General features: G+C 38.7%; 1 protein-coding gene across 1 annotated transcript; it reads right to left on the reverse strand.

Moving 5' to 3' along the window:
- Positions 1-9,490: 9,490 nt before the first annotated feature.
- On the reverse strand, positions 9,491-16,753 carry LOC149309979 (uncharacterized). The gene is made up of 4 exons (XM_089531434.1): positions 16,120-16,753; positions 14,340-14,878; positions 12,446-12,512; positions 9,491-11,010 (listed from the first exon to the last, which is right to left on the reverse strand). Exons 1-4 carry the CDS (start codon positions 16,751-16,753, stop codon positions 9,491-9,493), a joined length of 2,760 nt encoding a protein of 919 aa, XP_089387560.1.
- Between the last annotated feature and the right edge of the window lie 1,415 nt (positions 16,754-18,168).

The raw sequence follows: 18,168 nt of genomic DNA on the forward strand, positions 1-18,168 counted from the left end.
AGCAGCAGTTCCCAACCTTTGGTCTTCCAGATGATTTAGACTTCAGTTCTCTATCATTCCTGTTGGCCAAGTCAGCTGGGGCTTTTGTGAGCTGAAGTCCAAAACAAATAGGGGAATTACTGCACTAGAGCTGTGGTGAGAACTATATAGCCAGATGTTGTTAAACTATAACTCCCAGTATTCCCTTCCATTGGCTATGCCACCCCTGGCTACTGGGAGTTGCAACTCAATAATATATGATGGGCTATAAAATTCCAACTCTGCACTAGGGCTCTGTAGAAATACCTCATCAAACTACAGATCCAAATATTTCTTAGAATGGAACTATGACAATTAAAGTGTTATCAATCTGATATAACTGAGTAGTGCAGCTACACCTTGAAAGTGTACCCAATTCTTCGCTTATGTAGGAGGGTTGAAAGCAAACCCAACAAATCACTGCAGTGATCTAGTTATGTAATACCATTTTTATGGGAATAATAATAATCAAATAATAATAATCAGGCAATTAACTGTTCCGCTCCCGGGAACATGTTGAAGGATGACATACAAATCAGATTAATTACTTAGAGATAATTCTGATTGGTGCTCTTCCAGTGAGATCTCTTTCATGGTTTCTCAGAAGTAAGTCTCATTGTAATCAATGAGCTTGCTCTATAGCAAATCCATTTAGGAATTTATGGGGGGGAAACTACTGACTGACAGCTTTGGTAAAACAGAAAAGGTTTTGTTTGTTGGTCTCATTTGAGAAGCTTTCAGGTTTCATCTTGTAGACAAGGAAAAAATAATTACTTTGCACAAAATATTAAAACATTGGAATTGTAAGATAAGCAAAAACCCAGCAAATTAAATAAACTGGAAGTCTGAATGAAATGGCCTCCCAAGAAGTTTAATGCTCTTTTGAGCATGAAATAAAACACATTGCTTCAAGTACCTTTATCCGTTTGGCACAAGATAAATGTCTTTGCCTCTCTTGCCTTCTCTCTTAATAAAAACCAACAAACCCTTTCCTTCACCAAGCAAAATATTTTACAGCGTCTACGAAATCTTGGTCCAGTTTTAGCCTTCCAAAAATGAACATGAGTTTATTTGTCTATGATACAAAGCATCTGTAACTCTCTTCTGAAGTCACCTGCTTTCAATCTGTTAATAGTCCCAGGCATTCTTTGTGCTCCTCTCCAATGAGGGCCATAGTCATGCAATTCAGATGCGATTACTAGTTTAACTGGCTCCATGGGTCACGCTTGCTTTGAAGTGATTACATGAAACCTCCTAAGCACACATCACAGGGGTAACTTTACTGACATTATCATGAAGCAAGCAGGTGAAAGTAACCTTCAAAGCAGGGGTAGGAAACACAAGGCTTTTCTGAGGCTGTTGGACTGCAACTCACATCATCTCCCAGTATTTGAGGGCCATATGGTTCTCACTCAGGGCTAGCCCTGCTGTTACACAGTTTTACCCCAATAGTCCAATTTTTCAATATCAAGTTGATCTGAAAAGGGATGTTTTAGGAAGGTAGCCAAGAAGGCACCCCCAATGCAGGAAACTAGCCATGCCGTGTAAGGACATTCATAACCATCTAAGAAGATCCAACTGGCTTAACATGGGGGAAGCTCAAGAGCACATGATCAGGACAAATCAATCATGATCAAAATCTGCACAACCCCTTCATTGTTAGGAGTGATGGTGGGTGACATACCTTGCACTTACAAATGAACAAGTATACTTCTCCCTGGAGGAGATATTCCACTGTCCAGAGACATTTGCACTGATTGTCCAGTCATTTACAAGTTCCTTTTTCATTCTTCTCTCTGGGGAACCTTAATTTTAATTCCAAAATCTGCCCCGGGATATGTTTTACCCTATAAATATGCCTGACAAGGTACCCACAATTTGGTCTCATTTGAGATTCAGACATTCTGCCAGTTTATTTCTTGAATCCTCAGCCTTGCTGGCAACGGCTGAGCCACCTTCACCTCACAGAATCACCCGACTGGAACCTCTGCTTCTAGAACCAGTTTAACTGGTATCACCCCCTGCAATCCCTCAAGTTGCTATCTACTACCATTTTTATATAGTTAGTTCCTGAATGTGTGTGTGACTGTGTGCTTTTGTGTGAGTGGTGATTCCCTTTTACAAAGGGCCTTCCATTCTGGAGTTCTGTTTCTCGGAACCAGTGTACACCAGTGCCTTGAGTTGCCCAAGCCCTCTCGGCTGCTGTAATCGAGCTAATAACATTCCCCTATTAAATATTGATTGTGGGTGCCCTCTCGGGACCTTGGCATTTTGAGTAACAGCAGAGTGAGGCAACTGCCCCAGCGAACATCTTCCAAGGCAAAGCAGTGGCAACCATTCCTCCCGAGACCCTTGGCAGTTCACTTTGCATGCCACCATTACCTCCAACATTTAACATATGAAAACTGGGACAAAAGTAACCAAGCAACTTTGGTGTGTGGTCAAGACAGCAAATTTTATTAATGAGGAAGAACACACAAGCTTTTCTTTTTACCTGGGAAGAACAAGACTCTGGACCCACCTCTCTCCTCCTGCACAAAGGTCTAATCTGCACTGCAGAATTGATGCAGTTTGATACTGCCTTAATTGCCAGGGCTCAAGACTATGGAATTCTGGGATTCTGCTGCTATTCATATCTTTTTATAATCACTTTCTTTTATAGCTGCTATTCTTTTATATTTTATAACTTTTCTCTTTTATAACTGCTATTCCTATTTTTTTAATGCTAGAATGCTGTTTCCAATTTTGGGTACCACAATTGAAGAAGCATGTTACCCAGAGGAGGGCAAATAAAATGGTGAAAGATCTGGAAACCGTGCCCTATGAGAAGAGACTTAGGGAGCTGGATATATTTAGCCAGGGAAAAAGAAGGTTAAGTGGTGACATGACAGTCATGTCTAAATACTGGAAGAGATGTTATATTGAGGATGGAGCAAACTTGTTTTCTGCTGCTCCGGAGACTAGGACACAAAGCAATGGATGCAAACTACAGGAAAATTGCTTCCATCTCAACATTAGAAAGAACTTCCTGACAGTAAGATCTGTTTGACAGTTGAACACATTCCCTCTAATCCTTCTTTAGAGGTTTTGAAACAGAGGCGGGGTGGCCATCTGTCAGGAGTTCTTTAATTGTGAGTTCCTGCATGCCAAGGGGATGGACTGGAAGGCCCTTGTAGTCTCTTCCAACTCTGTGATTCTAATCATTTCTTCTTAACAGACAAGGTCTTTGCTGCTGAACTGTTTTGAATGGTATTTTCAATGCTTTCATTATATTGATAATATTTTGTATTTTGAATATATTTCTAATTTTGTTTTGTTAGCTATTGTTAGTATTCCACTTTTTAAAAAAATATAAGAAAACTATATTCTGTCTTCAAGAAACTCATATAAGACAAAAATATAAAAGACTTCTTAAAAATAATTATTTTGGACAAGAATTTATTTCTGCTGCTAAATCAAAGAAAGGTGGGATAGTAGTTTCTGTTCCTGGAAATGTAGAAGCTAAAGATACCGATGGACATTATACTGGTTTACAAATTAAAAAAGGACAAGATGTTATTCTCTTTGTAGGTATATACTCTCCACAGAAAAATAAAGGGAAATTTTATCAAAAAATATACTGTTTAATTCAAGAACAAGAATTTGATGGCTTAGTAATGATCGGAGATTGAAATGGAGTTATTGACCCCAAGATAGACAAAACGAACAATAAGAAAAAGCTTACAAACTAAGGGAAGCTCCCTAATCTTTTTTTAGAATATTAGAAGACTTTTGTTTGCTAGATACTTGGCGAAATAAAAATGAAAATATAAATGACTTTACCTTTTACTCAAACAGACATAAAACACTTTCAAGAATTGACTTTTTTTTAATTTCCAAAAAATGGGCAAATATGACCTGCAATTCGGAAATATTAACAAGAACACTGTCAGACCATGCATTAATAACCTTGAAAATACAAAGGCGCAAGAAAAAAGAATACACATGGCATTTAAATGAAAACCTTCTACTAGAAATTAAAAAACAAATAAAATGGTACTTTGAAGAAAATAAAGGGAAAAGACAAAAAAATGGCAACTGTATGTCCTGTATGTACGTGTGTATGTATGTATGGCTCTGGGAAAGCAGTATTAAGGGGTTATCTTATGAAGAAAAATTTCAAACAGAAAAAAATAAAGAAAAAAATGGACTGAAATATCTCAAAAATGCAAAGAAAAAGAACAAGAAATACAAAGGAACCCAGGAGACAAAAAGAAACAAAAAGAAATGAGCCTATTACAAAAACAACTTGATACAATTACAATGGAAGAAATGGCTAGAAACTTGAGATTCACTCGTCAAAGATATTTCCAATACACTAACAAACCAAGTAAGTGGTTGGCTCATATCTTAAGGGAAAAGAAACAAAAAATTATAATTAATAAACTTAGAATCAATGATAAGACTGTGACATCACAAGCAAGAATAATGAAGATCTTTCGAAATTACTTTCAACAACTATATAAAAACACACAAACATCTTCGGAGGCCATTTATTGTTATCTTAAGGACATAAAGATAAAACCCCTGATGGACGAAAATAGGAAAATTTTGAATTAACTTATAACAAAAGAGGAACTAATTAAGGCAATAAAGAAAGCTAAAATAGGAAAGACACCAGGTCCTGATGGTTTTCATCAAGTTATTACAAAGTATTTCAAGAAGACCCATTGTAGACCCATTGATCCAGACTGTGAATGAAATATTGGAAGAAACAGTTCCCAAATCATGGGAACAAACAAACATTGTGTTGATCCCCAAAGAGAATAAAGATCAAACAGATGCTAAAAATTACAGACCGATAGCATGGTTGAATTCAGATTATAAATTACTTGCTTTAATTTTAGCAGAAAGGTTAAAGAAAATTTTAAGGGAAAGAATACATAAAGATCAATGTGGTTTTTTACCTCGAAGACTTATGTGTTCTAATACAAGACATATTATAAATCTATTAGAATTATCATGATAAATATATTGATAAAACATTAGCCTTAATCTTTGTGGATCTTGAAAAGGCATATGACAGTATAAGTTGGGAATTTCTGTTTGCTGGTTTAAATTTTCTACATGTGGGGGGGGGGGGGGAATTGGGAAATGGGTAAGAGCAATATATTATAAACAATCTGCTCAGATAATTATTAATGGAGAAAAAACTGAACAGATAAATATCTCTAAGGGCACAAGGCAAGGGTGTCCACTTTCCCCACTATTATTTATTTTGATTTTGGAATTCTTTTTGACAGATATAAGAGAAGATAAAAATATCAGCAGGATAAAAATTAAAGGTACTGAGTTTAAAATGAAGGCATTTGCGGATGATATCGTAATCTCTTTAAGTAAACCAAATGAAGATGTAAATTTGTTGTTAATTTTTTTATAGAATTTGGCAAAATAACAAGATTCAAAATGAACATGGAAAAGATGGTTATCCTAACAAAAAAATCTGGACCATAAAGACAAGATGGATCTTGAAAAAAAGGCAAATCTTAAAATAGTAAAGAAAGTTAAATACTTGGGTATTGAAATTGCTAATAAAAATTCGAAATTATTTCAAAACAACTATAAAAAGGCCTGGGGAAAAATTAAATCTCAATTGAGAAAATGGAAAAACTTCCAATTATCAATGTTAGGGAAAATCTCCACATTCAAGATAATGATCTTACCTAAGATCCTCTTTTTATTTCAACATTTACCAATACTAACAAGTAATAAACCCTTTAAAGATTAGAATAAGGAATTGGCAAACTTTATTTGGAATGACAAAAAAACCCAGGATCAACCTTAGATATCTACAGGATACTGAAGAAAGAGAGGGAATGTCCATACCCAATTTAAATCTTTATTCTGAAGCATCTTGTTTTAACTTTATTAAAGAATGTGTTCAGTTAAAAGACAAAGATTTACTGAGAATAGAAGGGGCTGATTTAAAATTTGGATTTCATAAAAAATTACATAAAATTTCTAATAAGTATTTGGACCTCTGTTGGAAATGTGGGAAAGAGAAGGGAACATTTTTTCATTTATGGTGGTCATGGATAGAGGTCAAAAAATACTGGTAAGCAGTTTATAATGAAACGTCTAAAACAGGGGTAGGCAACCTGCGGCCCACGGGCCGAATGCGGCCCAGCAAGGCCTTGGGACCAGCCTTTGGCCTCTCGCGTGAGGGCATGGGGGCTTTGGCTATCAGGCGGAGGCAGGCAAGGGGGGGCAAGCGGTGGGCAAAGGGGGGCAAGCGGCGGGGCAAGGGGGGCAATTGTCTATAGAAGCCTCAGAAACATGCATTTATATTAACATTTTTAAAAAAATCAGCAAATTTTTTCATGTGTCCTCCATTTTTTTAAAAAAAGTATCCTCCATTTGAAAAATTTGTCCTACATTTGTCCCAGTTTATTTATTTATCTAATTTTTTTAAAAAAATTATTTAATTATTTATTTTTTGGCCTCGGCCCCCGGCTCAAAAAGGTTGCCTACCCCTGGTCTAAAATGTTAAATATAAGATTAAATTTCATTCCGGAATTATTTCTGTTTGAATATTATTGAGAAAGGAGTGGAAAAATTGCACAACAGATTGATGTTTTATTTAATATCAACAGCTAGAATGACTCTAGCACAATCTTGGAAGCAATCTACAACACCAGATATAGATGAATGGATAAAGAAGCTCTTTCAGGCAATTGAAGCAGAGAAATTGACTAGAATCCTATGTAAACAAAACACAAAAAAAATCTCAGAGGACTGGAATAATGTACTCAACTATATTAAGCAAAAATGGAATATAAAATATTATTTTTGTTAAAACAACTCAAGTTAAATGAAGGTATATAGAAGATATAGAAGATATAGAGATATAATATTGTTCTTAGTATTAATATTATTATTGTTTTGATCGTTTCAATTCTTTAACATCTTTGTAGAAATTATCTTAGAGATCAAGGATATTATTGAATACTAAGGGGAAATAAGAAGTAGTAAATATCAAAATAAGCTACAAGAGAAAGCTTCATTTTAGTAAAAATAGCCTCATGTGGAAATAGATTATTTCATTTATTGGATGTCAATGAGAGGAAGTTTATTCTGTTATGTTTTTTATACAAAACGCTAAGAAATAATACAAGGGAAAGTCCTAAGTAGAAAAATAATTAACAAACCAAATGAGGTACGTAGATAATGTAAAGCGACTCACTAACAATAGCAGGGAAATTACAATCTGTGGGAAGTCAGTTTTAGTGATATAAGATAAAAGATGACTTAAGATTTAAAATAATGATATGATCTAAAATTGAATAGTTTGTAATTTTATATGTGTTTTATGTCTGATCTTTTTGTGATGTACAATGGCAAATGCATTGTATGGCATACGTAAATTTTAAAACTTTAATAAAAATTAAATTAAAAAATTAAAAAACCACCTGGAAGGGCCCTATTCTAGGTCCTGCTTTATATTAAAATACTTACAGTACATATGTCTGTACACACTAATTTTGACTTCACATTAGATTGAAGTAAGTCCCACTAAGGGTGCATCAACATGGTTGAAATAATGCAGCCTGACACCATATTACCTGCCATTATTATTATTATTATTATTATTATTATTATTATTATTATTAATTTATATAGCACTGTACATTTACACAGTGCTGTACATACAAACAATAAAATTGGCTCCATTCTATAGAATCCTGGGATTTGTAGTTTTGGCTACAAATTCCAGCACCAGCAATCTTAAGAAAAGGCTTGTAAAACTGCAAATCCCAGAATTCCATAGAAGGGAGCAACAGCACTTAGAGCAGTATCAAACTGTGTTATTTCTACAATGTAGATGCACCCTGAGTTCAACAGGGCTCATTCCCAATTTAAGGTGTATAGGATTGCAGCGGAAGGCAATTCTGAAAATCTGTGCACTTTAACAAATATATAAAATGTATTAAACATAATAATATATATTCAAATACAATCTTCAAAATGCCACAGCTATTTAGAGTACAGTATGAAGATTAATATTTTGCTATTTAAGACATGGCACCTGGTTATATAAACCAAACCATTATTTCACTAAAGCTGTTTTGTTAAGGGGAATTATTCTAGAATTTCAACTAGGATCTGCGAAATAAAGTGAGTGGGCTCAAAAGCTGAAGATTAAAACTCTGTATTATCCTTTGAAACCTATTATGAAAGCATCTTTTCACATTAGATGTAGTAGAGTATATACGTGATAAAAATGTAATACTTCGAAGGCATTGCAAATACGAAGTTGATGAAAGGAACAGCATGATCCAGTTAAGTACTTTGAAATCCCTTTGAAATTTCAGAGGTAACTAACCTTACTACTAAACAAAATCTGTAAAGTGTTCAGTTTTGACTGGATGCTGCTAACTTTTCATTTTGGAAGTACATATAAAGCAGAAAAGCCAGCATGATGTAGTGGTCTGAGTGTTGAACTAGGACACTGGGAGACCAGGGTTTGAATCCTCACTCAGCCATGGAAACCTATTGGGTGACCTTGGTTACACTCTCAAGCCTTAGAGGAAAGAAAAATGCAAACTCCCTCTTAACAAATTCTGCCACGAAAACCCTGTGATAAGTTCACCTTAGAGTTGTCATAAGTCAAAAATGACTTGAAAGCACACAGCAACAACAACAACAGAGGCAGGGATTGGCAAAACCACCTGAGTATTCCTTGCCTTAAAAATCTCTCTGAAATTCATGAGGTTGCTATAGGTTGACAGGCGACTTGAAGGCAGATACACACCTACCTGTGAACAACTGTTTTTATTACTAGACCTTTGCCTTTCTTGGGTTGAAGGTAACTACTGCTAGACCTCCAAGCTGTATGTTTCCATGGAAATCTTCAGCATTGAACAAGTTGTCCTCCCAAAACTAATACTGGCAATTTCAAAGCAAATTCAGCTTATCCTATTAGGAACCAAAATATTTATTTTCTCTGTTTCTTAAATCAATCCCCCCCCCCCCCGAAAAAAAAACCACTGAAATTTTGTTTTGCTCTATTTTAAATCCTTGGCCACAGTAGGATTCTAGGAACAGTAGATTTCGTTATCATCTCCTGGGTAAGATACAATTGTATTCTAGCTTTAAAACACGCCTAGCCTGCCTCCTCCAACTAAACTGCCCTCCAGATGTATTGTACAACAACTTCCATCACAATCCACCAACCAATAAAATCATACTGGCAGTAAAAATGTTAACACTGCATAAGATAACTAGTTAAGAACTTACTTCCATCTTAACTGAGCATTATACCCTTTTGTTGTGTCTCATCTGTTCCCTCTGTGAAACTTCTGTGCCACCCAAATTAACTGGAGAAAAGAAAAATGGCCAACACAGAATTACTGAATGCTACTCATCATAGTTACGTCATATTTACTTAGTCCTTCCATTTGTCTGGTTAAGTTCTAGTTTCATCCTGGAAATGCTAGGATGAAATCCATAAGATAGATAAACTGGTTCCAGGTCCATGAGCAATATGATTGATCCTGCCACGCACACAGTCAAGAGAAATCGATATCATTGTACCATTGAGGACTTCAAAAGAAGAGTGAATGCTTACAGTGGTCCATATACTCCCTTCTGGCATTTGGCCTCCAACTTGCTGAGCAATTGCATTAGGTTGCACATGATTGCCAATAAACTGATTGAGAGTCACCTGGAGCATGTTACATGAGTGGATCAACTTTAAAGTAAATGCAATGCTGGCAACTCCCCTTTCGGTGAATAGAAAATATTTCTGAGCATGCTGTCCAGTAGAGATTAGATAGATCTGTTTCTCAAGGGGTGAGACTTGTGTAAAATCCAGTAACCGGTTCCTGACAGCTCCTGTGGGCAACCCCTTAATGGAGACTGAGGCTGAAAGAGCAGCAGACACTGCAGATGGGATCCAGATGAGACTAAGCATGCTAATTCCAGAACCGTCTCCAAAATAGCGAACATTACATTGTGCTGGCGAAAGGATCTCAAAGCTAATAAGATCTCCAGCTTCTACTCTGGTGGCCCTGGAAGCAGATATTGATGTGTCTCTATAATTGACACCAGACTTATGAACAGTCATCAGCTCTGAATTGGTGCCATTTTTGTTGAGATAAGAAACCAGAGAAAACCCTTCACGGACACAAGTCTGACCCATGGAGTATAAGGCTTGTTGAAAAACAAACTTTACTACACCCATTTCAGTAAACTTGATGGCTTTCCCATCATGGGACAGTGTTAGCATGTAAGGATCAGAAACGGAAACTAATTTAAAGGTGGGCCGATAGCTGGTTTGGTAGTGCATCGCTGTGGCTGTCTGTGCGGTCATGGCCACTGCTCCAGTATCATGGGACAACCAAAACAAACTGAAGGGTCTGTTGAGGTCATAAATGTTTAAATCTTTGCTTTGGTTGCAGAACTGATTAGGGCTCTTCAAAAAGACTGAAAGAGTTTGGCTTGGTTCTACCTCTGCAACACCACTTACACTGGCACTCTGGAAAATTTTCCCTTCTGGTTGCTCGATACGAACCCCACTCAACTCATAGCCTTCCTCACTGTTGTTGAATTTGAGGGAAAGTTGGAGGAAATTCCTACAGCTGTGTTTCACAGCAAAATTGAAGTCAGCCCACATTAAGCCATGCTGTTTGAAAACCAAGCTGTTGCCTTCCACTTTTCCGATGCTGCAGTCCCTTTCTTCCTTGATCTTCAAGTTGAAACCCGGATAGACTTGAGATGTGCCAGACTTCATCAAAGGGAAAACAAGGTTTGCTGCCCACGACTCAGACAGCTTGCTTTCACTGGTTGTTGAACAAACTGTGTCGCTCACAGTGGAGCAAGGGAAGGAGACCACCCCAGCTTCACACATAAGACAAGCTTGACATTCCTGGAGCTCTTTGTTAAAGAAGTACTCCTCTCCACACAGTCCCAGAGCAGCCTCCTTTTCTGCAATCCCAAGACATCGGAATCCTCCTGTTCACAGGAAGAAAATACAGTTTCAGCTACGACTCAATGTTTCATTATTTCATTAGAACCCCTAGATTCTATTTTTCTGCAGGGCTGGCCCTACCATTGGGAAGAATGGGGCATCTACCTCAGGTGGAAGATGCTGATGGGAACTAAATGATAGAGCTGTATGCAATAATGATAAGTTTGTTGCCTCTAGAGCTGATCTGCTACAGTCCAGTGTAGTGGACGAAGCTGTACAGTGGCTAATATTCAAATAAGATTCAATTTCCACTCTGTTCAGCTTTTATACAAGGAATCAGAGGTGGGTGGGAACTACTTGTCTTTGTCTCAAGTAGCAAAATGTGTTAAGTCAAAACATTTGTATCTGAAACAAGGGCTTCCCCTGTTGATTTAACTGTACTCAGGGACTCTGAGGCTGTTTTTAAGGCGAAGGGCCTCTAAACATTTCCAGACAAGATTGCTAATAATTTTGTCTATTTGCAGGAAGAAGGCAAATTACTTTTCCCACCTGTTATCAGGGAAACATGTTTAAATATGAAGTCTTACCTGTGCTGTGGTAAACGTGTCCCTTTTGTGTTCAGTGTAGCACTGTTGCTCTGTGCCTTCAAGACATTTCCAATTCATGATGGCCCCATCATGGGTTTTTCTTGGCAAATTCCTTTAGAGGGGATTTGCCATTGCCATGTTCTCTGAGGCTCAGAGAGAGTGGCTTGCCCAAGGTCACCCAGTGCATTTCCATGGTTCAGCGGGGATTTGAACCCTAGTCTCCAGATTCATAGTCCAACTCTCAAACCACAATACCAGGCTGCCTCTCTCTCTTTCATCTACAGTTTTTGCAACTTAAAACTAGTGTTACATTAAAGTAAGGTTTATATTAAAGTATGTAAAGTAAGTATATTAAAGTAAGTTAGTGTTATATTAAAAATAATACTAAGAAACCTGTGTTTCAATCTTTTTCAGTCAGTTAAATGTCACAAACTAACAAAAAAAAAAACCCACATTGCTATATAAATCTTCTCCAACCTGTGCCCTCCAGATATGCTAGGCTTAAACAGAGACTGGATGGCCATCTGTCAGGTGTGATTTGATTGTGTATTCCTGCATCGTAGGGGGTTGGACTGGATAACCCTTGAGGTCTCTTCCAACTCTATGATTTTGTAATCTCTGCTACTTGGGGATGAGAGAGTCATAGTCTAAAATATCTAAAGAGCTCCACATTAGAGAAGGCTGTCCTATATGCTTCTAACAGTACCCTATACTGGATGCCGCAGGAACATCTTAACAAGTTAATCATGATTAGCATAAAGACCCAACAATGTCAATGGGACTAAAGCATACCCAGCTCTGTCTGTATCCCACTCAATTTTTTAGGTGCTTTAAAATGCACAGTGAGAAAACTTGCCTATTTTCATTCATTCTTAGCAAGATAGCAATTTACCTGGAGTGTTCAGGCACTTTATCTTTTCCCCACAGATGGTTGGTGATTCAATGCACTCATCTCTGTCCTAAAAACAGTAAGAGTCAAGTTGAAAACCAAATCCCTCTTTTCTGGGAATACTCTTATCTCCACAATAAGAAAAGATACACACCAATTATATAGACCTGAATACCAGAAGTTACAACACAGTTTGGAAGAGTTACTTTTTTAACTACAGTGGTAGCCAGTGGACATGCTTGATGTAGGATTCTGGGAGGCATAGTCCAAAAAAGTAAGTATGTACAGTTGGACCTCAACATTTGTGTGCGGTAGGGGCACAAGACCCCCATGAAAGCAGAAAAAGTATGAATATCTCCAGCCAGCCACCTCCCCAAAACAATATTTAGCACACACACAAAGGTACCTGTTCTGGCTGGGTTTGGCTGCATGGACGTTCCCTTGCTCACTTATTCACTCACTCACTTGCTTGGGCAGGAGAAAGAATTGCTAACTCATATATATCTGTGATTTGTTATATATCAAATTAAATCACTATTATAGTTTGCTTATCCCTTCCACATAACAAAGTGCAAATGAATGAATGCTCTTCCAATTTATTACTGCAATCACAACTGTTTCTTCAGAGATTAAATTCTGCTCAGTCTGGCCCCTGAGCTTCCTAATCATGCAGTAGCGATTTTTGTTCCGTTCATGCTTTCGTCCTCACTATAGTTCCTTTCTCTGTACCTTAACAAAATTGTCCATTTCTTCACTTACCACTTTGTGGTGGTAAATCCTTGAAAGCTCTATCCATCAAAAATATCTGGCAGAGGGCCACAGTTCTCCCATTTTAAAAGGTTTGCACTCTTTCAGACAGAAAAAGGCATTAAGAGTTTAATTCAAAAGCCATTAGTGGTGGAAGATAAAGCCATTTCTGCACATATTCTTGCTGCTCTCTTACCAGGGCTAAAATGGCTTAGATTAGAAATTTGACTTTCTTTTCAATAATGTATTTCTTGAATAAATATTCCTCTTGTTGAGGATTCTAATCTTGTTTTCTGTCTCCATTTGGTTCTTTGAATTCATCCTCCTATGATGGGCACTTCCATTTTTGCTGGAGAAAAGACTGTACAGCCTTTCTTTCCAATAATAATTAATCTCTCTGTATCCATCCCCTCCACCAATAATAGAATCATAGAATTGTAGAGTTGGAAGAGACCGCAAGGGCCATCCAGTCCAACCCCCTGCCATGCAGGAAATCACATTCAAAGCATCCCCGACAGATGGCCATCCAGCCTCTGTTTGAAGACTTCTAAGGAAGGAGACTCCACTACACTTCGAAGGAGTTTGTTCCACTGTCGAATAGCCCTTACTGTCAGGAAGTTCCTCCTAATGTTGAGGTGGAATCTCTTTTCCTGCAGCTTGCATCCATTGCTCCGGGTCCTAGTCTCTGGAGCAGCAGAAAACAAGCTTGCTCCCTCCTCAGTATGACATCCCTTCAAATATTTAAACAGAGCTATCATATCACCTCTTAACCTTCTCTTCTCCAGGCTAAACATCCCCAGCTCCCTAAGTTGTTCCTCATAGGGCATGGTTTCCAGACCTTTCACCATTTTAGTCGCTCTCCTTTGGACACGGTCCAGTTTCTCAATGTCCTTTTTTAATTGTGGTGCCCAGATTACAAGCCTCTGTCCAGTTCTCAGGCATCTCCCTCCTTCTTACACAACTCCATTCAGTAGCTGGGAGGACGAGGCAAGAAAGTAACTAGATCTAGGTCCCAACCATAATAAATAGTTTGCACAAGTAATAATACAACTAAACCTAACAAGGCACAATACTTAAACACAGTTTAGTGATCACTAATCTGATAGTGACTCTGCCTACTGTTAAACTTCAAAGCATGCTAATATTTCACCTGGCATATCCGATCAGAATTTGCAGAACACTCAGACAACTGGAAAAAGCCAGCAGGGCATAAAGTGCATTTTTCACACTGTGAAGGTGTCTTTTGAAAATTGCAAAATTCATCACTTTCACAAAGGCCACAGTCCAGTAAAGGTTCTCCAACATCAATCACTTTTGCATCAACTTCTACTTTATGCACAGAGTAGGGCCTCTGGAGATGATTCCTGACTTGGTTCTGGAGGCCTTGGAGACTGGCTTCGAAATAATCTTGAATATCTTCTTGCAAACCCTTAAATGACATTTGTTTCACTGTGTCAAAAAGCATGCCATACTGGACCTTTACCAGATCCATTTGCTCATACATTTTCCTTTGTTGTTCAATGATTTCCCGCTGCTGAGTGGCCAGTGTGTTCTGTTGCTCCATGAGCTTTTGCTGTAAATCCATAATTAACATCTGCTGGCTCTTCAGAGCTTCAACAAATTTCTCTTGCCCTTTCGTAAGCTGAAGCTGGAGTACAAGTGCATCCTCTGATGGGACTTCATTCTCTCCTAAAATAAAACAACAATTTGGCATTTACTTTGCCTTCTCAAAACTACCACAATTCTCTTTTAGAAACATCGACTCTCGGCCTCTCCTACTTGTGTGCCATCCAGATGTGTTATACTACAAACCATATCAGATAGGAAATGATGGGTATTGTACTCTATACATTTGGAAGGTATCATGTTGAGGAAGGCTGTTCTAGGTAACCAGAGCATTGAAAATGTGTGAGTATTTAGCTCTATATAGCCAAAGGCAGAAATGAAGACAGATACCTATTAGGAAAAGGATATTCAACTTCCATCAAGCTAGGTGAAGAAGCAATAGATTGCTAACTCCAAGTCTTCATCAGGAGCAATGTGCACAATGAAGATGCTCAGCATAAACTGGAGTTTATAAACAGCCATCACTTGAAGTAGTAGCTTGATCTAGGGCATCATCAACACACAGCAACCCTGAGTGGTTGCCAAGACACATGCTACTGCTACCAATTGCCAACCTCAATCCCAAACCTCCTTTCAACTAGCATTTTCATCTGACAGCTAGCTCTGGGGGACCTTTCCTGTCAAATTTCCACAATGCTACAATATAGCATCATTTTGGTTGGACTGGATAAAGTACAGCCTGTGAGCCACATGCAGACCACCTTGAACAGCTATGGGAGTGGGAAATCTATGATCCATAGATCTAATTTGATTCTTGGAAGGGCTACATCTGGCTTGTAGCAGTTCCATGTCTCCCTTCCCAAAGTTATTTCCCTACCTATGCTACTGGAGAGTCCCTTTCCCACTATCAGCTGGAGCTTTGTGGAACCAGCTGAGTCCTGCTCCAAGGAGTGAAACAGCCTCTCTCAGTGTTTTCAAGTACCATCAGAGAGTACCTCATTCCTTCCCCTCCTCACTTGTCAAACAGGGGTAAAGATGGGTTCCTGGCCAAAAGCCACCCAGGATCATCAGTGGGGAATCCATTATAAGGTTGCCAAAGTAAAAAATGGAAGATGCTCCTTTGCATTTAATGGTTGTGTACAAGTAATTTAATGGCCAATCTGTCCAGCCCCCTAGTCCAAAAACAACCACTTCTCTGAACTGTGAAGAACACAGAACCCTTCCATCATCTTTTAGAGCAACCGTCCCCAAACTTTGGTCTTCCAGATATTTTGACTTCAGCTCCCAGAATTTCTGGGAGCTGAAGTCCAAAACACCAGGAGGGCCAAAGGTTGGGGACCACTGTTTTAAATGCTGCCACCTACCTGGCTTAACATCACAAGTGAGCTGAACGCCTAGAGTGGTACCTCCTAATTCTGATGCTGTGTAGGCAAGGTCTTCCCCAATGAACTGGGCAGATCTCTCAGCTACTCTGACCAGCATGGGTTCAGGACAATCTTCACCCTGGTCTGGTGGGCATGGGATGGCTTGGCTAGCTAGCCTGGGCTTCTGACGAATTCGCAGGGCGAGCCTACATTCGATCCCTTTGCAGTTTGGGATAGTGCTGTTAGGAGTTCTTGTGGTACAGTCTCTTCCTCCTCCGGGACAACTCTCTCTTGAGCTCTTCATGGCCAGAGCTGTATGTTCAAGGTTCCTCCCCAATGTTAGGGAATGCTGCTCCTGCTGTGGTTGAAGGACAAAAAGGTGTAGCTTGCTGTGGGGCTGTCCTTGCACAGAGGTGGTGGTGTGAGCAAAGGCACGGGAGGAGCGATTTGCCCTGCCTGGGCAGCGAGACCCCTGGCACAAGTGTCTGCCAGGTGAGTGCTCATCACGGCTGCTCCGGCTACATGGGGGGCTTCTGCAGAGTTTGGTGCCAACACCTCTTCTTTCTCCAGCCAGAAGCCAGAGGCAAACTCCTAGCCAGCAACAGCAAGTCCAGCTGGGCTGTCTTAACAGCATCTCCAGTCACATCTGTAAGAGATTTATTTAATATTTACTGTGTTAAGCACTTGTGCATGTCTCCAAGTCACCTGTCAAGTTACTGCAACCCCATAAACTTTATAGGTTTTTGTTAGGAGATTACCGCACTACACTCATAGTGTTGTTTTCCATTTTTACTGTTCTGGCAGCCTCCTGTTGCATTCTGGGGTTTATAGTTCAGTGAGGCCTGGCTGAGAATTCTAGATGCCTTTCTCTAAACTGAAAATCCCAGAATGCAACAGGGGGCAGCCAAAGCAGTAAAAGTGGAATAGCAACACAGTAAGAGTGGAGTGTGGTGAATACTCAGAGGTGGTCTTGTCAGTTCCTTCCTTTGAAAAATAATCAACAACACCTGCTATTCGTTGGCAGTCTCCCATCGACATACAAACCACAGCTGATCCTGTTTAGCATTGAAGATCAGACCTTTTAGTGCATACATTTCACAGCTGAAAACTCTGACACATGTGGCTAAGAAATATCAGAACGTGATCATGGTGGCAAATGTTAATAATGAGGGAGAATTAATTAAAGCTAAGAGAGGCTGCTGTGGTTTGATTTCACCTGAGCCTCCTGGAAGGGGGCAAGATCCACTCCCAATTTAACTGAGTGCAAACAACCTTTGCACTTTGAATTCAGTTTGCTGCAATAGAAGCAAGCTGAGAACAAAGGGGGAAAGTGGGAGGAGGAGAGAGAAACTGAGACATTTAAAAGCAGTTGAAAAAGTGGGATAACTGAGGATTAATAAGGACAGTTGGAGGGTATACATTTATGCACCAATCTACAACTGGAAGGACATTGAGATGCTATATATATCCAGTTTGACACCCCACAACTATCCCTATTTAATCTGTTTTGTGCCAATTTGTTAACAATTGACAGAATAAAGGGAGAAGTAAGTTGGAGGAGAAATTTAGTGTACATTTCATATGAAGATAAGTTTTACAGTAGTATCTCTGCAATATACAGGTTAAAGGAGTTTAGCTTCAGATCAACAGCAATAGCTTATCCTATATAACTCTGGGATTTGTAGCTTGGTGAGGAATTAGAATTCTCTGCCAGAGAGAGTTCTAGTGCAGTTGTCTGAATTAAAGAGCCAGAGGTGTCTTAAGTACCTCATTGAATTAAAAATCCCACAATTCTAAAATGAAGCCCTGGCAGTTAAAGTAAAATTAACCCGATATAATTGTACTACAGATAAGTAAATCTAATTTATGCTTCACATATAAATAAAATTCCTCAGCCAAGTTTCTTTGTGGCTACTAACAACCATGCCATCCTGAAAGTGTTGTTTGGAAGCAAGACCCACGGATTTCAGAAAAATCACTTCTAATTATTTAGTGGTGTTTTTAAACATTTTAATATTTATTGGTAGGTTTTAGTTTATCCTTTTTGTG

Source organism: Sceloporus occidentalis, unplaced genomic scaffold (assembly GCF_023333645.1).
Source record: "Sceloporus occidentalis isolate IW3139 unplaced genomic scaffold, rSceOcc1.0.p SCAF_7, whole genome shotgun sequence".
Classification (NCBI taxonomy): domain Eukaryota; kingdom Metazoa; phylum Chordata; class Lepidosauria; order Squamata; family Phrynosomatidae; genus Sceloporus; species Sceloporus occidentalis.